Genomic DNA, 26599 nt, shown 5'->3' with positions numbered 1-26599 from the left:
TACTATTATTACATTAGCTCAAACTTAGAAGGCAACATAATGAAGTTGTTTTGGATTTATGAAGCAGCATTTGTGTCTGTTATGCCTTAAAACACTGGCTCTGTAGGCAGCCCACCAGCAGTTTTCTCATAGATTAACATCACATCTGGTGTCTTGTTCAGATGTATGTTGTTCGATTTGTTGCAAGCTGAGAATGAATGACCCAGCGTTCACAGCACGCTTCAAGACAGTGAGCGGTTGCGAGGGGAAAATGCTTAGGCTCTGTTTGAGAGCATCAGGATGGGAGATGTAGGAAAGGCTAGCGAGTCAGCTCCTCGTGATGGGGTCTTTGCGGTCAGGGCAGGTCTCTGCTGAAAGGCAGAGGGGGCAGATGAAGGTTTGGCCTGTTGGTGCTCATATTGAGCTCATTAAGGCCGGCGCTGTATCAGGCTACCTGCCAGCAGCTCCATCACACTTACGCACACAGACTGACCGGCAGGCCTCCCTCAGGATCCGTCTCAGTAACACAAAGCCGGTCACTCCTGTTCCTGTGCTGTAGGACCAGAGCGCCCACATCATGCAACGCTCAGAGCTGTAGCCTCATGTCAACTTTTGTTCCTGCGTCGTGAGCTATAGCCAGATTTGGCTCAGCATGAAAACAGAGATGGGGAAATGACTCATTATCTCACACTCATTTTGGATCAGCTCCTGTTTTATATGGATACGAATGTTTCTATGGACTCAACTTGCCCAGGGGTCAATGACATGACATACTTTTTTATTTTTTGAATCTGAATCCTTTATATTATTCAAAAAGAAAAGTGTTTTTGCCAAAGCTGCACTCATGCACTAATTTAATTTAATTAACTTATTATTAACTAAGTTTAAAGGTCCACTGAAGTGCTTTGAAATGCACAGCATTATTCTATGTGTTGATGTAATTTCATCTGAAATGGGAAGACAGGGTGGACATATCAAGCATTCCCACCCCTTTTTTAAATAGCCAATAGCATTTCATTTATATCATAGCTTGGTCTAGTGCTGTTGGGATCGGTACACTGCAAAAAATGCTTTTCTTACTTAGTTTTTTTTATTGCTTCCAGCCAAAATATCTAAAAATTCTTAAATCAAGAAGGATTTTCTAGACAAGTAAAAAAAAATGTCTCGAGTCAAAATTAAGTGAGTTTTTGCTTAGAACAAGCAAACTAATCTGCCAATGGGGTAAGAAAAAATATCTTATTTCAAACAGAAAACTAGATTATTTTTCTTATCTCATTGGCAGATCTCATTTCAAGCAAAAGCACACTTCATTTTGACTTGTTTTTTCAGAAAACATGAAAAGAATTTTTACTTGTCTAGAAAATCCTTCTTGATTTAAGAATTGTAAAATATTTTGGCTGGAAACAAGACAAAAAATCTAAGTAAGAAAAGCATTTTTTGCAGTGTAAGGCCACATTTGACAGTGTATGACAGCCGCAGTCTAATAGATTCATTATGAAATTGTTACTAAAGCGAAACAGTGATTATAATCATGCTGAGGATGTGTAGTTTAAAAAGTATGTTATCTCTTCTACTTGTCAGTGCTGTTTTTCTAACTGTTTCTCCTCCTAAAATTCAAATCACTATAAAATATAGCATTCTGTGTAGAATTCAAAAGAAACTGATACGTTTTATGGTTTTATCTGCTCTGTGGTATCATGTCTCGTGTCTCTCGTGTCTTCATACTGGCAGAAGTTATAGACTGTTTTGAATCTTGTCAATGCAAATTTTGTCATTGTTTTGAAACACACTAGCTTATAGATAACCTTAAGGCTAACATATTCATACTAAAAGCCAGACTTTTGCTGCGTTCCAGACAACTCAAAATTAGGATTAGGATTTTTCCCATCTCCTACTTGGAAATAACGTCTGGAACACAGATTGAAGTCGGATAACCAACCTGTCCAACTCGGGGTAGATTTATAGATTTATTCAAGATCTATTGGCTGAACTGTCGGTGGATGGTGTAACAAGAATCAAAACAAAAACAGACATTCTGACACGGAATGCACATTTTCAAAGTAGAATACACCACACATCAACAGATTTTCAACCGGAGTCCCGACTGTGAACACAGGAAATTTCGCAAAATTGCTCGAGACTTGAGTATAAACAAGATTTTTTTTTATAGCAATTTTACAACAAAGAACATGCAAAGGCAATAACATATAAATTACATCAAATACAATAATAAACAAACAAACAAAATAAATAAATAAAATAAAAATAGGAAAAAGCCTCCTTTAGCGATCCAATGTGTTTTTGTAAGAAAACTATCCATAGCCTGGCAAGCCAGACCCACATAAATGTAGGGTCTGGGCACTCTCCATAGACAGGGCTCAACCGGAGGGGTGGGATAAACGGTTGTCTTTCAAACTCCTCTCCACGCAATAGGATAGCGCTACAACCAATCAGAGACTTAGTCGGTCAGGTGACGTAGTCAGAGCGACGAAGATTTTTAACAAAAATCAGTGCACTGTGCAGTCTGTCAGCTAAATAATAGACATAGATGGGCACTAAACCTTTAAAAGTAAACAAAAACATGCACAGACAAATCCAAATTACACCCTGCGGCTCGTGACGATACATTGATGTCCTAAGACACGAAACGATCGGTTTTTGCAAGAAAATGAACAGTATTTATATCATTTTCTTTTTACCTTTGATACAAACCCACGTCCATCTGTCATGAGCACGAGTTTAGCATATCTATGATTCGACTCGTCACATGTGAACGCGCTTTGATGTAGTATACGCAAACACCGAAAGGGGAAATATGTAAAAAAAAAGTCCAGGATGAGTTTGCGCAAGCAAACGTAATCTTTTTCAGCTTTAAATGGGTTTGAACAACCAGGACAAGCGCAAGTAATTACCATTTTGAATAGCCGCTATATTCACAATCTCTTGTGCTGTGTAAACAATGAGTGTCGTATACACGCCACAGATCGCTTCCGGTGTTTGCGTATTCTACACCACAGCGCGTTCAGATGTAACGAGCTCCTGCTCAGGACACATGGACGTGGCTGTGTATCAAAAGTAAAAAAATATATAAATACTGTTCAGTTTTCCACGCTTAATTCACGGAACCAGGAATTCATGTCTGACTGAACTTATGGTCGCAGGTCAGTCGTCATCATGTTAAGCCCGCCCACCGACTCGTGATTGGCCCGGTACATCTTGGATTTTTCGGAAATTTAAGTGAATTGAGAGTAACTAGACTGACCTTAGAAGCAAATGTAATTTGCTGCCGCTAGGGGCGCGTCTAGATTCTAGGCTAAACTATCCATATTTAAAGCGTAAGAATCACTTTAATCTAGCTTGCTCTAACAGTTGTACACGGAACTTGCTGCTTTAGGAAGGGGCATGGCAGGACTGAAATGCAGTCTAAACTGTTCGTCAATTGAAACGCAGTGGGAAAGCGAACCAATCACAACACATTTTTGTTTGATGAAGGCGGACCTTCATCAAACCTGGAACTAATCGAGTCATTTGTGCCAGCCTGGGGAGAAAGCTATAGTAATAATGTAAATTATGTAAAAACTTATGGATATTTACGATTTGCGATTGGGGTACCTTCTTCCAAGCAGATTCAGTCACACTTAACACACCTCACACCACAGAAAGATCTGATAAGATAATCTTTAGAACCACCAAGATAATCAGGACCCTAACTAGGATTGTCGGAAGGGGAGAAATCGGCCCAAATTCAGCAACAGCATAAATTCTTCATATTTTTTAATGACGTTGCACTGATAAAAAAACAACACAAACTATGATAGCAGATTTTATTATATGAAAATAAAGAGATATTATATTATATTATATTGTGTCTTCAATGATAAGCAATGATAGCTGAATGAAGTTACTATTCATTTACACAAGTTTTTTTGTCCAAAACCCCAATTAGAAATGTATAGGGGTGTCCAAACTGGGGCTGGGCGATAAAACAATAATGGTAATTATCACAATATAATTTTCCAAGATAAAACGATGACAAGAGTTTGGTAAATGTTTGATATAATGTTAATTTACTGTACTAACAACAACTGTTATTATAATATGAATGTAGACGTTGTCAATATATTAAAGGAGTAAATGCATTTAGACCAGTGTTTTTCAACCTTTTTTGAGCCAAGGTACATTTGTAATCAAAAAAATCACAAGGCACACCAACAATCGAAACTGTAAAAAAATGCAACTCTGTAGCCTATATTAACAAAATACAGCCATTCTTATCGAAGTGTCTTGAACAGGAATCAAATAAACACAAAGAAAAAAGTATTTTATGATCTTTCATATTTCTTCTTCTTTCAAATAAAAAGTGCAATTAACAATATACAGTCATTCTTATCAAAGTGTCTTGAATAGGAATCAAATAAACAGGCAATTAGCTATCTACTGCCAGTGCCACCTACTGATATGGAAGAGTATGACATGATTACTCTGCCGGTGTCACTAGACAGCGCAGACACTCGACAATGGCACATTATTCGCAGACAATAACTTCTTAGTTTTCAAGAAATGTTTTAGACCAATTAGGTGAAATTGAATAATTTCCCACGGCACACCTGACCATCTCTCACGGCACACTAGTGTACCTCGGCACAGTGGTTGAAAAACACTGATTTAGACTACTGTTTTTCACACAAATACCTAGAAACCATACAATTACATTTTTACCATGCTATTGAAGTGCTATATGTGTGGTTTTAACTGGTTATAATGATCCAAATGTATGCTACTATGGAAGACCAATGGTTAATTTTGAGGTTGTTACAATATTTACAGATGCTACTGTTTTTGATAATGGACATAAATTTACATCTGCATCCTAACTCAAGATACTGCTACTGTCATCTCAAACTGTTGTCAAATGTGCATTTCTAAGAGACAAAAATCTGTAATATTATTAATATTGCAGCCTGTACTACTAACTGTGCTGAAGATACACGTCATCAAAATAAGTCAACACAAACCTGTTTCATGATTCAAAACAATATCATTCAATAGAACATGCAAAAACTAGAAATCTTCCTATTAGGATATTAATTTTGTTAAAGAAAAATGCCTGGAAAACTGTAAAGAATTTAAATAGGTCAAGTGTCATGTTCTGACCTTTTAGATTAGTTTAAAACCACAATTAATGGTCTGGTTTTGACAACTTTTACTTAGGAGCAAAAATCTGCCTTTAAATTCGAAAGGAATAAAGATTTGAAATGTATTGTGTGTAACGCTTGTGCTGGATGGACGAGACGCAAAGCGATATACAAACAAATAAAGTCTTTAATATAAATCCAAGGAGCAAACAGGTCAGGAACAATTAGGAACTTAGGAGACATCCACACACAACAGAGAATGACAACAAAGACCGACAGTGTACTAAACTCAAAGACAGACTTATAAAGGGTGACTAATGATTGAACACAGGTGACGGGGATAACGCTAACAAGGACTAAACCAATTCACACAGGGGGAGACAATGGGAAAAACCAAGTACAAACAGACAGAACTGTGACATTGTGATAATTATCAATATTGACTGATATGAAAAATGTTATCGTGATAATAAAAAAAAAAAACGTTTAAAAACTAAAACTTTTAGAGCAGTGTAAACATAAATTAAATACTAATAAAACTAAAAAAAAAATTATTATGTCTAATTGTCTAATAATCTGTACTTACGACATTCAAAATGCAAATCTTTTTAACAGTTTGCAATGTAAAGTTTTTTAGTCAGTATTTTTATTCCTTTGTAGAAAAAAAATGCTAAGAAATTACATATAATTAATTTTAAACTCTAGTTTTCCTGATTCATGATGCTGATGGAAATTTGAAAAAGTTCAAATCACCAAGAAATAAATCTATTTTTAAAGTGTGGTATTTAACCCTCACACACAATTTTGTTCAAACACTTTTTGTTCATTTTCAGCTCAAATTAAAACAACTGCAATTTTCCGAGGTAGAACAACTTAGGAGTATCATCGTTGATCATTTGTGTGTAGACCGTAATTTCATCTTGAATCAAAATTGAATAATAAAAAGCAGAAATATTTTACTAAACATTTACTTCACTGCTAAAAAAAGATTCCAAGTAGGGTCTTCTGAGAATACTGCTGAGCGATAAATACGTGTTTTGAAAACAGCTGAGCTGGCATGCTAGCATTGCTAATTTTAGTGAACTCTTCCCCAGCACCACCTTTCAGTCCTGGATGAATACACATGCTATTTTTATGGTTGTTTGTGTTTTTGTGTTTGTGTCAGCGGTGTAATCAGAACTGTTAAGACATCTCACCTAATAGCCGCCCTCCGTTGATAGCATCTCCTCAACTTTTATTCACCTGTAATTTGACCTGTCAAGACGTGACCACCTCCCTCCACATCTCACCGCTATGAACAAATGACTTCCTCTCACTGTTTAGCTATTTATTTTTTTCCCCTTCTTCTTTCTCACTCCACCCTCCACACTGCTGTGCAGAAATGACGGTATTTGTGTGCAGTGAAGCGCGGTGAAAGCGACGCATTCAGCTCAGTGGAAATCTACCCACATTAGCATTTGTCTCCGTTCCTTTTTATCCCTCCCTTCCCATTCTCTATCCTCCTCTCCTGCATCCTTCCTGTCTATTTCGGATCAGACAAATAAAAGTTGTCTGCACTGGGTCGTCGGGCAGAGTGTTTGATGCTGAATGTCTGTGTGAGTGCGTGTTTGTCGGTTTACTGCTGAGCAGAAGACGGCTGAGATGTTTGTCTTTTACAAAAGAAACACTGCCTTAGTCCAGTGATGAGGCTCTTAGCTGGATACAGAGCTAATCGCTCGTTCACGCCCAGCAATCGATGGAGGAGGAGGAGGTGGAGAGCATTTTGTGTGTGCATGTATGCTATGTGTGTGTGTGTGTGTGTGTGTGTGTGTGTGTGTGTGTGTGTGTGTGTGCGCGCAGAGATCAATGCCGCCACTCAACTTGTGGTTTTGGCGGAGAGACAGAGCTTCTCAAATGGCTTTTCCCCAGAGGCCACACGTCTCTGCCCACAGATCTACACAACCACGACCTTCAGAGCGAGAGATGGGGAAAAACTCTATGAGCTATGAAGATTAGAGGGATTGTTCAGGCACAAATGAAGATTCTGTTTCATTTACTCACCCTCATGTTGTTCCAAACATGTGTCGCTTTTTTCTTGTGGAGCACAAAAGTAGACATTTTGAATAATGTGCTGGTTGCTCTTTTCCAGGCAATTGCAATAAAAAAGGACTGGACCCTTCGAGCCTCATAAAAGGATCATAAAAGTGGTTCATATGGTGTGCAATATTTACAAAATCTTCTAAAGTAGTGTGAGAAACAGACCAAAATACAAGTCGTTCACTGACAGTCTTCCCATTCGACGAGCAAGAACATTTCAAATGTCCCTAAGAAACAGTCAGCAATAATTTCCAGATATAATACCTATGGTTTCCTGTCAGTTTTGTCCCAAAATTTTAAGTAAAATAAAAAAATAAAATAATAATAATAATAATTAATAACAATAAATCATTTTGTTTAAAAATAAATGAATAAAAATGAAAAAAAAAAAAATAATAATAATAAATATACAAATAAATAAAAATATTAAAATAAATATTTATATAAAGCAAAACATGTTTAAATATGTAAACAAAACAGACAGATATTTAAATAAATAAATATTCAAGATGTTACAGGTTCAAAAAAGTGGTTAATACGACATTTAAATATATATTTAAAGACAGACAGATATTTAAGTTATAAATATTCAAATAAAACATTATTAGATTTTAGATACTATATTCTTAGATATTTAAGTAGTTTTTTACTTAGGTTTTTTATTTGAGTTTTATGCTTTCAACAACTTAAAAGTTTTGTCCCAAAATTTAAAATAAAATTAAATAAAATAAATAATGACAATCATTTTGTTTAAAAATGAAGAAATAAAAATCTAAAATAATAAATGTTAAATTATAAATTATAAATATTAAAAAACATACACATACAATATATAAAACATTCATTGATATTTAATAGATATTTAAGTATTAATTAAGAGTTTTATGCACAACATTTAGTTAAAAGAAAAAAAAATTGATGAATAATAATAAAAAAATGTATAATAATTATTTTACTTGAAAATAAATACATACAAATAGGAAAAATAAGTATTAAATAATCATATTTAAATTATACCTATTTAGATTTATATTCTATAAATTATTATATTATATTATATTATATTTAGAGACAAACAGATATTTAAGTAATAAATATTCAAATAAAACAGATATACAATAGAAATATACATAGATATAGTTCTTTTTAATATAAATATATAATATTAATATTTAATATGAATATATATCTAAATAGTTTTATACTTAAAACAAGTAAAAATAAATAAATAAATTTGTTTTAACAGTAAAAAAAATTAAAAAAAATATTAAAATAATCACATATTTAAATACATAAACAAACAAATAAAATATTTAAATAAATATTTATATAAAGGAAAAAAAATATTTAAACAAGACCGATATTTAAATAAATAAATATTCAAGTTGTGAAAGGATCATAAAAGTAGTTAATATGACTTTTGTGGTATATTTAAATTTACATTTATGCATTTAGCAGATGCTTATATCCAAAGCAAGTTACAAAAGCGGAGGAACAAAGCAATTCATCAAGAGCTGTAATTCGTAATATACAATGCCAGGTTTATTAGACAACTATATATTATATGAGTTTTATTTTCAATTATATATTTAAGTCTTCTATATTCAAGGTACATTCAGTGACAGTTTGAGGAACAGACCAAAATGAGCTGTTAATGTTGTGTGAGTTTGAAATCTACAGAACAGTTTGTGACCATTCAAATCAATGTGATGAATAGATTCATTCAAAAGATCTATCTCAGACACACAAATTGTTCATAAATCATCAAAAACTAGAGAGGTTTCGACCAATAAGTTTTGCTATTCAGAATATAGTGCATAGCCATCTGAACAAGTTTTATGATACTTTTGAGTGCTTTTTAAACTTGGGGGCTTTAAGAGCAACCAGCAAATTGTACTAACAAATTGTTCAGACAAAGTCATGGTGAGTAAATAATGAGCCCTTTAAATGAGATAAAGGGAGGGAGGCAGACAGAGAAAAAGAGGTAGAGATGTGAGTGAGGCTGAGCACTGGGCAGCAGTCTCAGCCGGCCGCGTGTTTGTCTGCAGGGACAGTGTGAAGTGTGGCGTCTGAACAGTAGGGAGTGGGTTAATGGAATTCTATGCTAGACTGAGCCGCATGCCAGCCTCACAATATGGCAGCAGTTTGGAAATTAAAATTGAATGTACTCCAAGAGGCTGTGAGACAGAGGGCAGTGAGACATGCGCGTGTGGGATGGGCCGAAGGGACCCAGGCAATCCTACACATTCATTCTGCTGGTAAATAGCAGTGGAATTATGGGAAAATTGAGAGGCATGCAGAAATTCATTTGAAGTGATGGTAAAGGTGTCAGAATTGAAATCAGCTCATCGTATGTTTAATAATAGTCACCTCTTGTACATATCACTGGATGTCAGTGACATGTGTAGTTTAAAGGTCCCATATTGTCAAAATCGAAATTTCCAGGCTTTTTTCATGATAACTGAGGTCTAGGGGCTATGTAACTACCATATGAGTTTCAAAACAGTCAATCCACAGCAAACCGCACACAGCCTGAATAAAGTAGCCGTTCCTTTTCACGAGCCCCTGTAACTTCCGTAAAAATATGACGTCCGATCTACTCAGTCACCGCCTTCAGTCACCACCCAGAGCAGCAACCACCGTCCCACCCTCCTTTTGTCAAACCCAGACAACATCGCGTCCATGCCATTGCTAAGCAACAACAACACGAAAACAAGTCGAGAAAACCCTGTTCAGTCGATAGATGTCAAGTTACATCATTGCACAGGCTTCAGAACAACGTGAATATAAGAGACCAGAGGCACGTCAACTTCAGCCTCTTTCACACAGCGATTCCGCAAAATACACGGATAATGTGTCCCACGATTTGTTCCGGAATTGCTTAATTAGGTTCATTCACAGTTGTTTTCCGCAATCTGTGCGTGCTTTACGCACAACCCGTAAAGATGTGACATTTGGATGTGAGATGTAATGCGACGCGTACATTTCTCTAAACTGAAACTAACCTGATTTTCAGCGCTGATAGTGAGGAGCTCCCTGATCGCTGCTTCATTCCACTTTGCATGTATTTTTTCCGTCGTGAAGAGTCGCAGGGTAAAGTGCATCATCACTACAACACTGCCTTAATGGCATTTAGTTCTGGCTTTTGTTCACACAGCGTTCGTTCCCGTAATTTCCCGGAATCAGCGCGCATTGTGAAAGGGGTTTTACTAAAGCAACAGTTACGTAGCTTTTACTGCATTCAGTGTTTGAAAAAGAAAAAAACATTAATGATCATTCTGAAATATCCTGTTGAGTATCAGCAAGCCACAGCAGGCTAGGCTCTGGACTAGGCTACAGCATACATGACCATATTTACTTGTAGTTGGCTTGGATGTGCGTCACTCAGAAAACAACAGGCCAATCAGAAGAGAGGCTCATGAATATTAATTAGATGGGCCAAAATCGACCTGTTCTTGACAGAGCTCCTAAAAAAGGAGCTGTAAAAATATATTGAGATGGATTTTGGCACTTATACCGCAGATATATATTCTTAAGGACATCAACAACTAAAATAAACCTCCAGAAAATTGTACAATATGGGACCTTTAAGAGATGTGTGTCCACTGCATAAAATGACTGTTAGAAATTAGTTTTTCTGAGAACTGGTGGTCAAAGCATGTGTTGCAGGGTGGCATTTACATCAGATCTGTCTTGAATCATTTCTAGATAGCATCCCTTCTCTTGTTTCCTGTCAGTTCTGTCCCATCAATTAAAGGCGAAAAATCTCATTTTATTTTATATTCACTAATTATGTAAAAATAAATACATTTTAAAGCAGACAAACAGACAGATATTTAACACAAATTTAAATAAAATCTATATATATTTAAATATATATATATGTAAAGGAAAATATTTAAATATTAAAAAAGAGACTGATATATGTTTTATATTAAAATAAAACAGATTTATTTAATGCATATTTATGTAAATAATAGATATTTAGATAATATTTAAAATAGAAAAAAGTAATATTCTAAGAAAACACATGTGATATTTAACTAAATAATAAATATTAATATAAAGCTGATATTTAGAAAATATGTATATATGTATATATAAGTATAAAATAAATAATATATATAATATATTTTTACATAAATATTCAAATAAAAATATATATTCATCTAAACCTATGTAGATATAATAAAACTAAGATTTTTTTATAAAACATATATCTATTTCTTTTTTTTAGAAAAGGTAGATGGACAGATAGACAGCTTATTAAGCAGAATTGTATGCTTAAAACAAATAAAGATCTAAAGATATTTAAAGATCTAGATTTATAAATACATATTTAAAAAAAATTAAAGACATACAGTTTTTTAAATAAATAATCAAATTATGCTTAGATATTTAAGTAAATATTCAAAATATGTATATTCATCTAAAGCAGAGCAAATTAAAAAAAACTATTTAGGTAAATATTCAGAGAAAACATGCATAGATATTTAAATAAATATAAATATAATGGAAATATTTAAATATTAAAAAAATAGACAGATATATTTTTAAAATAAATATTCCAATAAAACAAAGATATAAATATTTAAAATAGTAAACAAATATATAAAAAAAAATAATAAGCAATAGATATAAGGCATAGATATTTAAATTAATATTCAAATAAAAAATATATATTCATCTTAATCTCAGCAGATATTTAAAAAAGAGCTATTTAGGTAGATATTCAAAGAAAACATGCATAGATATTTAAATACATACTTTTTTATAAAACAAATATCTTTTTTTTTCGAAGGTAGATGGACAGACAGACAGACTATTATGCAGTATTTTATGCTTAAATGGGGCTGGACGATATTGCCAATATACACAATATATATATACAATATATATATATCACAATATATTTCTTAATTTCGGTCGATACGATATAATTCCCATATCAATATGAACAATATTTAACAAAAGTCTCGCAATATTGCGATATATATTGATATTGAGCATTATTATTGTGCAGCCCTATGCTTAAAACAAGTGAAAATCAAGACAAATGTCCAAATAAGTATATCATGTTTTAAGTACATGGCCTTGTGCCACCGGGGATTGAGTCCTCCCCAATTTGACTTTGTTGCAATATGGAACTCTTGCATTACAGTTTTTTACAGACGCTAGGACACATTTCTCAATACTTGGGTCACTTTTGCAAAACTCTTGACACAGTGAGCACAACAGAAGTCTATGTGGGCTAAACTGAGGATCAATTATCATTGTTTTGGCACAAAATGCATTCAGTGACTACATCTGTCAAATTTCATGAATTCTTTTCTCACTCAGACACAACAACTGCCAAAAATCTTTGTACGTACAGGACATTTTGCACGTGCTTACATACTGTTTTCAAAACTGTTAAACTTATGTTCAAAACAATAACATAATGCAAAACTGAATAAGACAGCAAAATTCAACAGCAATATTTTATTGAAACATATTTCAAATCTAAAAATGCGAGTAGATTAGCATTACTATTGTATCTGTATCAGTGGATGGTGTGTATACAAATTCTTGTATTTTGGAATTACTTAGTGCAAAAAAATAAAATAAATAAATGACATAAAATGTTGATAATTTCTGCATCATGTCTGATTCATTCCAGTTACATATATTGCAGTTATAAACAATATATATTGCAATTATAAACAGAGATGTGTCCTTGTTTTACACAAGAAAACACCGTGTAATGCTACATGTTGTTAGTGTTTTTTAGCTCATTGTTTTGTGGGTGACAAAGTGTGTTTGTTGGCTGTCAACCTTTGCTAGTGTTCTGGAAGAATGAGTTTATTTGAGACCTGAATAAAGTGTTTTGGTAGTTGTAGTGCATTTTGAATGTGAAATGAACTGCTTTGCCAAGCTGAAAGTCGGTTAGGAGAATTGTGTGAAGAGTTTTGCAAAAGTGACCTAAGTATTGAGAAATGTGTCCTAGCGTCTGTAAAAAACTGTATTATTGACATTTTATTTTATTATTTTAATACTGTAAGGTTGCTTTGACACAACTTGTATTGTAAAAAGCGCTGTATAAAAAAAAAAAAAAAAAGTATGTTTAAATATTTTTAGAGTAGGAAACAAGAGAGATACCAGTTAGATACCAGTCTGCAGTGCATAAAAAGTGAGGAATTTTGACGCACTGTTGTGTTTTGCGTGTCAGCCCAAATGCTGTGCAAACGTGTTGTGAATGAGAAAAGCTTTTAGTGCATTTGTGTGAGACGGTATGAGTGTGTGTGTGTGTGTGTGTGTGTGTGTGTGTGTGTGTGTGTGTGTGTGTGTGTGTGTGTGTGTGTGTGCGCGTGTGTGTGCGTGACCTGTTGCTAGGCTGCTGTAGGTGTGATTGGCTCACAGCTGTAGATAATGGATCAGTTCTCAGTGGACTGTGAAGGAGAAAGTTGGTGAACAAGGAAATCGGCAGTACACTTCCCCTCAGCCTGCAGCCGACGGGGCCTAATGACTGTGCCCTGTGACCGCGCACACACTTAATACAGAAGGAACCGCAGACATTTACACAGGCCGTCTGTCATTCCGTAGCATGCCAGCTTGGGCAGCGAGATCCTTGCCAGAAACTAAACGTTCACCCAGGGAGAGCGAGAGATACGCACACACACAAAGCGCCACAGTTTAACAGACACACACCCACTTCCTCTGTGTCTAACAAACACTTTAGAGCTGTTTTACAAATGCTGCCAAAGACATATTTAATATCTCTCTTTGTATTACAGATACACGCTGTCTTTTTCCACACATGCACACAATAGCCAAAAATTGCTTCATCTGCAGTCTGGATGACAGGTTTACCCAGAGTTTGCTGAATCATGTGTTTGACAGATTTAGCAGCGACGTGATGAATAGACCTGCTTAAGAAATTCAGTAACATCAACAGAGAGAAACAAACAAGAGATGTCAGTCGTGTCAGGCTGTGGCTCATTCTTGTTTGTACAGTATGTGTGTGGGCCAGCTTTTGCCTACATCGCCAAGCCCCAATGTCCCCACAAGGATTGTAAAACCTGAAATCACCTACATTGTGGAGACCAGCAAACGATCGGAGGAAAATAAGAAAAATACTAGAAATATAGATGCAGTGGTGCTTTGGGAGACATATGGAGCAGTTGTTATTTTTGCATTTGTTCACACTTTCCAGTGCCTCACTGTGTGCTTGCACTCTTTCACTAAACCATTGGTCTTTCCTCATTGATGCTTTCTCAGAGTGCGCATATAAGACAAGATACTGTAATATTGTCAGCTAGTTACAGACTAAAAATGAATGCGATTAGATTGAATGTTGTAGTATGTGCTTAGCTTTTAATAAATATAGTAAATGTTTAATAAAAGGGATAGTTGACACAAAAGTGAAAATTCTGAATTAAATACTCACCTTCATGTCGTTCCAAATCTGTAAGACCTTCGTTCATCTTCAGAACACAAATTAAGATGTCTGATGTTGAACAAAGGTCTTATGGGTTTGGAATGACATGAGGGTGAGTATTTAATTCATTTTTGGGTGAAATAACCTTTTAAGGGGTCCATATTAGTACATTTTTGTTCAGCCAAAAATGAAAATTCATTAATTACTCACCCTCTTGTGGTTCCAAATCTGTAAGACCTTCGTTCATCTTCAGAATAAAAGTCAGGATATTTTTTGATGAAATCCGAAGGCATAGACAGCAGCTGAAATGTTCCGAGGCCTAGAAATGTAGTAAGGACATTGTTAAAATTGTCCATGATTCAACCACAATTGTATGAAGCTACTAGAATACTTTTTGTGCGCAAAGAAAACAAAAATAATAACTTTATTTAACAGTTCTTCTCCGAATCACATCTTCTGCCATTTTCGAGAGTACCTCTGCACGTAAACAATACGTAGTGGTTCTCTCGACAATGGTGGAATATGTGATTTGGAGGAAAATTGTTGTTGTATAAATAAAGTTGAACCTCTGTCACATTGACTATTTTAACGATGCCCTTACTATGTTTCTGGGCCTTGGAACATTTGTGTTCCGAAGATGAACGAAGGTCTTACTGGTTTGGAACAACATGAGGGTGTTTAATTAATGACAGAACTTTAATTTTTGGGTGAACTGTCCCTTTAATAAAAGTCTAAACATGCTAACAGGTTTCTGTATGGATGCACACTGTGTGTAACATGTCACATTTGGCTTTCATGTTTTAAGTCAATCAATCCATACACAAGAAAATACTTTTTATGTACAAACTGGTGTAATATATTTGTGCCAAAGTAATATTGTCAATATTGGAAATCCATACAGTACATAAATATTTTTGGTCATTTTTTTATGTTAAATGCATGTATCTTTTGGAATGAAAAGTATGTTGGTACTATATTGGTTATTGGCTAATATTAAAGATTTTTAGTATACCTTTGTACCTTATTTGTGACCCTGGACCACAAAACCAGTCATAAGGTTAAATTTGACCAAACTGAGATTTATACATCATATGAAAGCTCAATAAATAAGCTTTCTATTGATGTATGGTTTGTTAGGATAGGACAATATTTGGCTGAGATACATCTATTTGAAATCAGAAATCTGAGGATGCAAAAAAATCAAAAAGACTGAGAAAATCACCTTTAAAGTTGCCCAAATTAGGTTCTTAACAATGCATATTACAAATCAAAAATTACATTTTGATATGTTTACAGTAGGAATTTTACAAAAAATCTTCATGGAACATGAACTTTACTTAATTTCTTAATGATTTTTGGCATAAAATAAAAATCAAAAATTTTGACCCATGCAATGTATTTTTGGCTATTGCTACAAATATACCCCAGCGACTTAAGACTGGTTTTGTGGTCCAGGGTCACATTTATGCTTAAAGAGATAGTTCACCCAAAAATATAAATTCTGTCATTAATTACTCACCCTCATGTCTTTCCGAAACTGTAAGACCAACACAAATTAAGATATTTTTTAAGAAATCTGAAAGCTTTCTGACCCTGCATAGACAGCAATGCAACTGACACGTTTAAGACCCTAAAAGGTAGTAAGGACAACATTAAAACAGTCCATGTGACATCAGTGGGTCAACCGTAATGTTATAAAGTTTTTTATGAATTTCATAAATACTTTTTGTGCGCAAAAAAAAAAAACGTTTTATTCAACGATTTCTTTTTTGTGTCAGTCTTTGACTATTTTAACAATGTCCTTACTACCTTTCTGGGCCTTGAACAGGGCCTTGAACATGTCAGTTGCGTTGCTGTCTATGCAGGGTCAGAAAGCTTTCGGATTTCATAAAAAATATCTTAATTTGTGTTCTGAAGATGAACAACATGAGAGTGAGTAAATTAATTTTGGGGTGAATTATCCCTTTAAATATGCATGTTAATATGTAGCATGTACATACATGATACATAATAGTGCCTTTTGAAAAGGTACCACCCCAATGACAGTTTCTGTACCTTTTTTTGTGTAAGAGTGTAGGTTTCTGTGTTGTTAGTTTTAGGAGTAGGGGAAAGAAAATATCATTAGCTCAGTATAAAAACAACAGAAGTCAAATGAAAGTCGCTACCGTGCTGGAAAACAAACGTGTGTGTCTGTGTTGTCTCTGACCCCACTCTAACACAAGCTTATTGTTTCTTTTTGCTCTTTCCCAACAGAGAGCTAAAATTGGTCCCAGCAAAACAGACGGCTCTTCCTCCAACGCCATCTCCAAATTCGACAGCAATGGCAACCGGGACCGCATGAAACTGTCTGACTTCAATTTTCTCATGGTGTTGGGCAAAGGTAGCTTTGGAAAGGTAACTCGCCCTCGTCTTTCGTTCTGTCTCTCTCTCAATGTGTCTCAGGTAGGCTCACTGGTGTTGCGAGCAGCAGGTAATCTTGAGCTGTGAGGTCACTCTAAACAACTAAGATTACTGGAACGCCGGACTAAAAGACAGCGAGAGGGGAAATAGGAGGGTGAGTGGGCTCATGTTCCAGCTGCTGCCAGTTGCCATGGCAACAGGATTTTAAAATGATATTGATATGTTGAGGTGTAGTGCTAGACCTCTGTCAACATCATTAGCCGAGACTGTTTGATGTCGTCCACATCACGACAAACAAAATGTCAGCCTCACTGTTGCGTCCGACGGACTGACCCGTCCAGTTCGGTGCTGCTGCATCTTCATTCTCAGATGCTACCAAACGTCACACACAAAAGTCTGTACGTGACTCTGAGGTTCTCTGCAATCTCATAGACTTGTGTTCAGAGAGCAAAGTCAGTGCTGAAGTCAGAAATTGCAATCTAAAAAATAGTGATCTTAATCACATTAAAAATCTACAGAACATTAAATTTTTGGGGGTATAAAGATATGATAAATCTTGTTTTCTTACCTCATTCAGGTGCTCAAACTAAACAGAAGTGGTTGTTGTAGGCACCAGCAAGCATGGCATAAGCCATGGAGTCTGATTTAAAAAAAAAAATAGATATTAAAGGAAAAATATATTTTTTTAAATATGTCCATTTAAAATGAACAGGGAACCTTTAAGAATTTTTTTTTTTTTTTTTTTTTTTGTCGTAAGCCCTAGAATTGGCAGATTCTCTCTCTTTTTTCTCTCTCTCTCTTTTTTTTGTAATTTTTTTAAGGGTTAAAACAAGTAAAGTTTAAAGTAGGGCTGTCATGATTCCTTGATTCAATTCAATTAAAAAAATGTAAAAAAAAAAAAAAAAAAAAAAAAATATATATATATATATATATATATATATATATATATATATATAAAAAATCCTTGATTGCATTTTGCCTGTGTTGAGTAACCGGCAAAATACCGGAAGTGGTGCATTCCATGGACAAGAATACATGAAATACATTATGAATACATTATTAGACCGTTTTCCAAGGCTGCATGATATATTAAACCCATTTAAAATCATAATGAAACATACATGCGTCTTAGTGCTGCTCTATTTGCAGTAAATGCTGCTCCACACAAACGGTTATTATATATGTATGGAGCATCTCTAACTCCATCTCTGCATATTTGCTGTAAGTTTGGGTTTATTCTAACCTTCATCTGGGAACACATTGTGTGCCATTTCATTAGATTTGTAAGGTACATCATTATCTTAGAATACATCAATATCTTTCTCAATATGCTAACTGTTCATCGCGATTTCGAAATAAAATGTAAACTCTCACTCTAAATTTACACGTTTTGATATCCACATATTCAAGAAAGAGAATAGTGGACTAGCAGTGCTCACATGGCACAGTGATTTAAAGGGATAGTTCACCCAAAAACTTGAATTCTGTCATTAATTACTCACCCTTATGTTGTTCCAAATCTGTAAAACTTTCGTTCATCTTTGGAAGACAAAATAAGATATTTTTGGTATATCAAAATAAGCTTTTTGGATAGACAGCAACACAAATACTATGTTCAAGGCCCAGAAAGGTAGGAAGGACATTGTTAAAATAGTCCATGAGAATACTTTTGTGTGCAAGGAAAACAAAAATAACGACTTTATTCAACACTTTTTCTCTTCAGTGTCATTCATATTCTCGTAGCTTCATAACATTATGGTTAAACCACTTATGTCACATTGACTATTTTAACAATTCCCTGCTTGATCTTGAACGTGTCAGTTGTGTTGCTGTCTATGCAGGGTCAGAAAGCTCTCGGATTTCATCAAAAATATCCTAATTTGTATTCCGAAGATGAACGGAGGTCATACATGTTTGGAACAACATGAGTCTGAGTAATTAATGACAGAATTTTCATTTTTAGGTGAACTATCCCTTTAACAATGGCATTTTGTCAAAAAGACAATTCTGTAGATTCCATGATGATGAGCCTTCAGCAGACGGAGCTTCAAAAGCTGACAGATGTGCACTTTCACAAGTCCAGTTGTGTGATTATGGGTTTGATGCAGATCTCACAGTTGGAGACGTGATCATTGATCAGATTCTGTCCTTGAATGTGCTGATCCTGGAGCAGTACTCATCCAGGGCTCAGCAGATACTTTTGTGCGGCTGCTCTAGATGACAATGTCCTTGAGACTTTGGAGCACTGTGTGCAGTCGTACCCCTTTTGTTTGATGTGCGTTTTTCTAAACAGGTATGCAGCGGTAATGAATGTGTCGGAATGGATATGACCTGCTTGCTATGCTGCCAGAGTAGTGTGTGTGTGTGTGTGTGTGTGTGTGTGTGTGTGTGTGTGTGTGTGTGTGTGTGTGTGTGTGTTGGGGTGTAGAGCCTGTGAGGAGCAGATGGTGTCCTCTGTAATGTTGAAGTGTATCGCTTCTCTTTTCCCATCGCCAGTCACAAGGTGTCCATCTGGGGCTGCCTTTACACTGAAATAACTCCGCTCATTTCAATATGTGCATTTATTTTCAAGAGAGAGCTAAAAGGCAGAGTCAGACAGTCCGGAAAGTTTCTTCAAGCATTACTTTTCCTCTTTCAGGTTTTTTTTTTCTATGTGACCTTGACGTGAATAAGGGAAGGTATTTGAGAGATGCTTTCACACACTGATGAAGCACTATTGGTTTGGTGACAAGAAGTGCTGTGGCTGTGTCAGGCATATTGGATTGGGTTTAAATTCATCACACACACGCATAACAGTGTTGGGGAGTTAATTTGAATCAAATTGTTGTATATAAAAAACTAAAACACCACATAGGAACTCAAATTTGTGAATTATTTTTTGAATTGGTTTGTTTACATGAACAAAATCACTGCAAAGAATCAGATTTTCTGGTGCTACATATATGAGAGAGAGAGGATATTTTAGGAGAGCGTGTTTGTTTACTGGCTTGTCGTGTTACGCTGCCACTTGTTGAAAAAAGTAGCTTGTTATTGGAAAAGCTACACAGTTTTGAAAATGGTTACACTGCTGTCATGCTACTGAAAAAATGTTCTTCATTTGCGTATGGATGTAATGTACTATATTAAGTCAAGCACCACAGAGCTTGAAATGTTGCTGCTCTGAAAGCTCTTATTTGTTTTTCTTTTAATGGTATTGATTGAGATCAGTGTTTGATTTAATTCGTCTAGGCCATCTATGTTTGTTTGTGTGGTAACAGATGTTATAACAGACGTCTCGATATTAGAGAAAATGATTCTGAATGGCTTGACTGTTGCCAGTTCCCTCTTTGTGGACTATTGTTGTGATTTTTTTTATGTAATTAAAAAAGTATTTAATGTGTTAATTTTATGTTATCACCTCTTTTTTGTCTGTTCTCTTCTTTATTAGTCTCGTCTCTTGTCTTCTCTTGTCATCTTGTCTCTTCTCTTTTCGTCTCTTTACATCTCGTCTCGTCTCCTCTCCTGTCTCGTAACTTTTCGTCTCGTCTCGTCTTATCTTAGATTTTCTCATCTCTTCTCTTCTCTTTTCAACTTGTCTCTTTTCCTCTTGTTGTCTCTTCTCTTGTTGTCTCATCTCATCTTTCTTGTCTCTTCTCATCTTGTCTAGTCTTTTCTTGTCTCTTCTCATCTTGTCTAGTCTTTTCTCATCTGATCTTCTCTCTTCACTGTCCATATTGTCTCTTTTCTTCTCGTCGTCTCGTCTCATCTTTTCTCTTCTCTTTCCATATTGTCTCTTTTCTTCTTGTCGTCTCGTCTCTTTTTTGTCTCATATTGTCTTGTCCTTTCTCGTCTCGTCTCTTCTCATCTTGTCTTATCTTTTCTCTTCTCTCCTCTTTCCGTCTTGTCTCGTCTTCTCATCTTGTCTCATCATGTCTCATCTCATCTTGTCTCCTGTCGTCTTATCTTGTCTCTTCTCTTCTCTCCTCTTTCCGTCTTGTCTCGTCTTCTCATCATGTCTCATCTCATCTTGTCTCCTGTCGTCTTATCTTGTCTCTTCTCTTCTCTCCTCTTTCCGTCTTGTCTCATCATGTCTCATCTCATCTTGTCTCCTGTCGTCTTAGCTTGTCTCTTCTCTTCTCTCCGCTTTCCGTCTTGTCTAATCTTCTTGTCTTGTCTCATCATGTCTCATCTCATCTTGTCTCCTGTCGTCTTATCTTGACTCTTCTCATCTCATCTTTGCTCATCTTTTCCTGTCTCTTCTAGTCTCATTTCATCTTGTCTTTTCTTATCTCTTCTCTTCTCTATTCGTCTTGTCTCTTTTCTTATTTTGTCATCTCTTCTCATCTTGTGTCCTCTTGTCTCGTCTCTACTTGTCTTGTCTTGTCTCGTCTCCATTTGTCTCATCTCTAATTTAAAAAAATTATTTAAATTTTTTTCATGTGTTAATATGTGTCAGCCTATTATTTAGTTTAGTTTTTCAGTGTATTTTCCGTTGTAGTTTCATGTTAATTGGCTTTTTTTTAATTTAAAGATGTTAGAGTATTTAATTTTTCATTAAAATGTATTTTGGTCAAGTTTTACTATATTAACATGTTTATGCATTTTAATTTAAATGTTTATACTTTTTAATGTTTATAATATTAATCTCACAGTGTTTTATTTAACCTTCCCTCATTTCTATTGCTCTTTGACTCTATTGCAGTCATTCTCTCTGCTCTTTAAACCTTCGCCCTTTTTTTCTTTCATTTTTCCCTCTCTCTCTCTGGTTGTCTCTTCTCTTTAGTACATGTGCCTTCAGGCTCAATCCTAAAAATGTGCACAATTAAAATCTGCCTTCCCATCACTCAAGATTTCCTTCACCGTGCCATTGTGCCACACTCAAATCTGCTCCTTATTGTCTTCACGTGTGTCAAGCTTCATTTCTTCTGTCCGTCATTTTCTTTCATCTTTGTATATCATCTGTGCCTCAACTACAGCTACTGTGTGTTCTCTGGCCTAACCTACTCTAAACGTGCTGAGAATGAGTGTAAATGCTGCTGTATTGATCCGCAGTCAAAGGCCAGTGTATCTTCTGCTAATAAATGAAGCTAATGTGCTGTGTTACAGTGTTCCTTTGCTCATCTGCTCTTGCTTGCTCGCTCAAATGTTTCAGTTGTGTGTTTGGTTACATAATTTTGAACATCACTGCTACCTTCAAACTCTCTCTCTCTGTTTGTCTTTTTCTAGGTGATGTTAGCGGAAAGAAAGGGAGGTGATGAGCTGTTTGCCATAAAGATCCTGAAGAAGGACGTGGTGATCCAGGATGATGATGTTGAATGTACTATGGTGGAGAAGAGAGTGTTAGCCTTGGCAGGAAAACCACCCTTCCTCACTGCACTGCACTCCTGCTTTCAGACCATGGTACTGCAGCTTCTTCTCTCTTCTCTTCTCCTCTCCTCTCCTCTTGTCTGGTCTCTTCTCCTCTCTTCTTCTCTTGTCTTGTCTCCCCTCATTTCATCTTGTCTCTTCTCTTCTCCCCCCCCGTCTTGTCTCTTTTCTCATCTCTTCTCTTTTCTTGTCATCATGTCTCTTCTCTTGTCGTCTCTTCTCATCTCCTCTCCTCTTTTCTCATCTCATCTCGTCTTGTCTTTTCTTGTCTCTACTCGTCTCGTCTTTTCTCGTCTCTTATCCTCTCTATTTGTCTCATGTCTTTTCTTCTCTTCTCATCTCTCCTATTCTCTTCTCTTTTCCTCTCGCAGTCTAGAGTCTTTTCTTCTCTTGTTGTCTCTTCTCGTCTGTACTCATCTAGTCTCCTCTTGTCTCTTTTCATCTCGTCTTATATCGTTTTTTTCATCTTTTTTCACCTTGTCTCTTTTCTTCTCTTGTCATCTTTTTTCTTTTCTTTTCATCTCTTGTTTCCTCTCCTCGTCTCATCTAGTCTCTTCTGATCTTTTCTCGTCTCCTCTCGTCTTGTCTTTTCTCGTCTCATCTTTTTTCAATTCTTCTCATCTCGTCTCATCTCTTCTCTTCTCTATTCGTCTTGTCTCTCATCTCTTTTTCTCTGTTTTTATCTCTTCTCGTCGCTTCTTGTCTCTTCTCTATTTAGCTGGTCTCTTTTCTTCTCTTGTCGTCTTTTCTCATCTCCTATCATCTCATCTCATATAATTTCATGTTGTTTATTTTGCTCTCCTCTCCGTGTCTCATGTAGACAATCTCACCTCATCTTATCTCATCTAATTTTTTCCTCTTCTCTTCTCTTCTCTTCTCTTCTCTTCTCTTCTCTTCTCTTCTCTTCTCTTCTCTTCTTCTTTTCTTGTTTTCTCTTATTTCTGTTCTCCTCTCATCTTATCTGGTCTTATCTTCTTTTCTGCTCTCCATTCTTCTCCTTATCTCATTTCATCTCATATTATTTTCTCTCCTTTCTTTGTCAGTACCACATCTTGTCTAATCTCTAATTTCATCTCATCTCTTCTGCTCTCGTCTCACTCTTTCATTGCATCTCGTCCCATCTCCTTTTGATCTCAGCTCATCTCCTTTTTGCTCCTCTCTTCTCTTTCTGTTCTCAATGTATATCCTCTGACATAAGCTTAAGCGTGGTCACACGTGTCACTTTGTATTCTTTAATTTTGTAGCACATGACCAAACACACATATGGACACACACACTTGAATCCATCCCTCCCCATCCCCCACATGCTGGTTAGAGACTGCAGTCATTTCTACATCAACAAGAATGGTGTGTGTGTGTGTGTGTGTGTGGTCATGTGAATGTGACATGCTCACTGGGGGGCAGCACGCCACACACTCATCTGTGGCCGCAGCAGAGCTGTGACAGGCAGCATCGCCATCTCTCAACATCCTACTGAGCACCGCATGAGCCCCTGTCACCGACAGCAAGATAGCGAGAGACGGAGAAATCGAGACAGGAAGTGAGAGTCAAAGGATAGAGAGGACTGAGTCAGAAACCGAGGAGACTCTGGGGGAGGAAAAGATTGTGACGTCATGTGGCCGAAGCTCTTTCATGCCTGATTTTTCTGGAAATGCATTGGATCTTAAATGAAGCTACGTCACTAAATCATCTCCTCCTTCGCACACGCATTCGTTAAGAGCAAATAAAGCCCAGTTAGTGACGAGATATTCGAGAGGGGTGTTGGGAGGGGATTTCTTTATGGAGGGGGATCAGTCACAGGAGGTATTTGACAGCCAAACAGCTGCAGTCATGTAGATTATCCTCAAGCCTATAATGGGGAGTTAGTCAGATGTGTGAGTGTGTGTATATGAGGTTGTGTATGCTGATGTTTTGTAGTCGTGTGGGTTTAGGTAGTTGGTGTGTAGTGGAGTGAGGTAAAGACTCTTTCCCGCCCGCCCTCTTTCCTGCCTGACAGTTATGGGACCTCCTTTAAGCACTGCTGCCTAGCAGTCCGTCTCCCCCTCGCACTCTTCATCACTTTCAGTCTCTTAATCCTCCCTGACTCTAATTCCCCTGACCATCACACACACACACACACACACACACACACACACACACACACATGTTTGTTTTTGTGAATTGTGGGGACATTCCATAGACGTAATGGTTTTTATACTGTACAAACGATATTTGCTATCACCCTACACCTTCCCTACACCTAAACCTAGCCCTCACAGGAGACTGTGCATATCTTTACATTCTCAAAAAAATGTATTCTGTATGATTTATAAGCCTTTTGAAAAGTGGGGACATGGACAATGTCCTCATAAGTCACCCTCTCCTTGTAATACCTATGTCATACCCATGTTATTACACAAATTTGTGTCCTGATATGTCACAAAAACAAACACACACACACACACACACACACACACACACACACACACACACACACACACACACACACACACACACACACACACAACTGCACATCCACACACTAATACACGAGACAAATCCCAGGGCCAAAATCCAAAGATCAAAACACGCTGGACGTCTTCATATCTGCAAGTTTCAGCCACATTTTCCCTGGGCTCCATTTTATTGGCTTTCTTCCTGTAATGATGAGGCTTATTTTGCATCAGTTGCGGGTGGTGTAATTTCCTGCAGTGGTGGTGGTGGTGGTGTGTGTGTGTGTGTGTGTGTGTGTGTGTGTGTGTGTGTGTGTATGTGTTAAAAATGTATTATAGGCTTGTGTCACTAAAATTAAATATTCTTGCAGGGGGTTGAGTGACAGTAAAATTAACACACAAATCCATAGGCATTTCATCAAATCTTACTGTTAATACTCAGAATTATATTTGGATAAATATATGCATAAATGGAAATGGAAATGAATTGTCTGAGCCAGTTCCTTTTAGTAAATCTTTTAGTAATCTCAAAATTTCTATTGTTTTCTGAATCATTTCTTTGACTGAAACAGACTGATTCTGTCAGATTCCCAAATGGATAAGCTGATTATTTTTTAATTAATTAAATTAAGTATACAATATGCCCGATGTAGTCCAGTTCCCAGACAATTGACCCTTACAGGCTTAACATTTTGATTAAATCAAAAACATACAGCATGCCTATACGATTCTTGAATGTTTTTTGTCAGTGAATTTGAATCATATAGCATGCTGTCTAATTCCAACTTCTTTTTAGGAATCAAAAGCATTCAGTGAAAACAGTGTAATCTGATTCCTGAGTAAAATGATTTTTATAAGGCAGTTATTTTTTTGTGAATCAAAAATATACAACATGCCCAATGTGGTTCAGTTCTTGGACAATTGACTAAATCTTTTTTTATTAAATCAAAAACATACAGCATGCCTATAAGATTCAAGCATTTTATAGAATGACTCATTCTGTTTAATTCCAACTTCCTTTTAGGAATCAAAAGCATTCAGTGAAAACAGTCCGATTCCTAAGTAAAATTATTTTTGTAAGCCAGTTTTTATTTAGTAAATCAAAAATATACAATGTGCCCAGTATTGTCCAAATCCTGGACAAATGAGCTGATTCTTTTTAGTAAATCAAAAATATACAGCATAACAAATTCCATTCAACTCTCAAATAAATGACTTCTATAAGCTGATTCTTTTCAGTGAATCAAAAACATTCAGTATAATGTTAAATCTAGTCCCCGAGTGAATTACTCTTATGAATTACCGTAAAGTACTTTTGTCATGTCCAATTTCAAAAAGATCCAAGGACTGTGTTCTATTGTACTAAAGGAATCGTTAAGAAACCTTACAGTCTTACTCTCTGTTATCTTTTCTCAACTGTCCTGTGTTTGTCTCTTACCCTACTTTGTCTGTGTACCTACAGGACCGCCTTTACTTTGTCATGGAATACATCAGTGGTGGGGATCTCATGTATCATATCCAGCAGGTCGGCAAGTTTAAGGAACCCCATGCTGTGTAAGTACAGCTCGTCTTTGTCTCTGCATAGCGCCATCAAGCGGCCACACTGCAAAGATGTGGCATTTTCGGATTCATCAATTCAAAATCAGATGAATGGCTAATGTTGCTGATCCCTTTGAGTCGATGATACACCAGCAAGTTGATACATTCCCAACGATAGCTGTTGACTTCAAAGAACTTGTTTACAGTTGAAGTAACTTTTGAGCTTTTCAATCAGCTAGCTGATTATTTCACAATGAGCTCACCGATTAGTTCAT

The 26599-nt window shown here is 36.1% G+C and overlaps 1 protein-coding gene across 2 annotated transcripts in view; it reads left to right on the top strand.

Moving 5' to 3' along the window:
• prkcbb (protein kinase C, beta b) overlaps nucleotides 1-26599 on the top strand; it is a 202621-nt gene that overhangs the window by 120759 nt on the left and 55263 nt on the right. For both annotated transcript variants that reach the window (XM_073839551.1, XM_073839542.1), the window contains exons 9-11: nucleotides 16861-17001; nucleotides 22213-22386; nucleotides 26248-26339. In XM_073839551.1, coding sequence (XP_073695652.1) covers nucleotides 16861-17001; nucleotides 22213-22386; nucleotides 26248-26339 — 407 coding nt within the window. The remainder of the gene's footprint in view (nucleotides 1-16860; nucleotides 17002-22212; nucleotides 22387-26247; nucleotides 26340-26599) is intronic.

This window comes from Garra rufa, chromosome 1, assembly GCF_049309525.1.
Source record: "Garra rufa chromosome 1, GarRuf1.0, whole genome shotgun sequence".
Taxonomy (NCBI): Eukaryota; Metazoa; Chordata; class Actinopteri; order Cypriniformes; family Cyprinidae; genus Garra; species Garra rufa.
The sequence above is the reverse complement of the archived record's forward strand: the minus strand, read 5'-3'. Positions and strand labels throughout refer to the sequence as shown.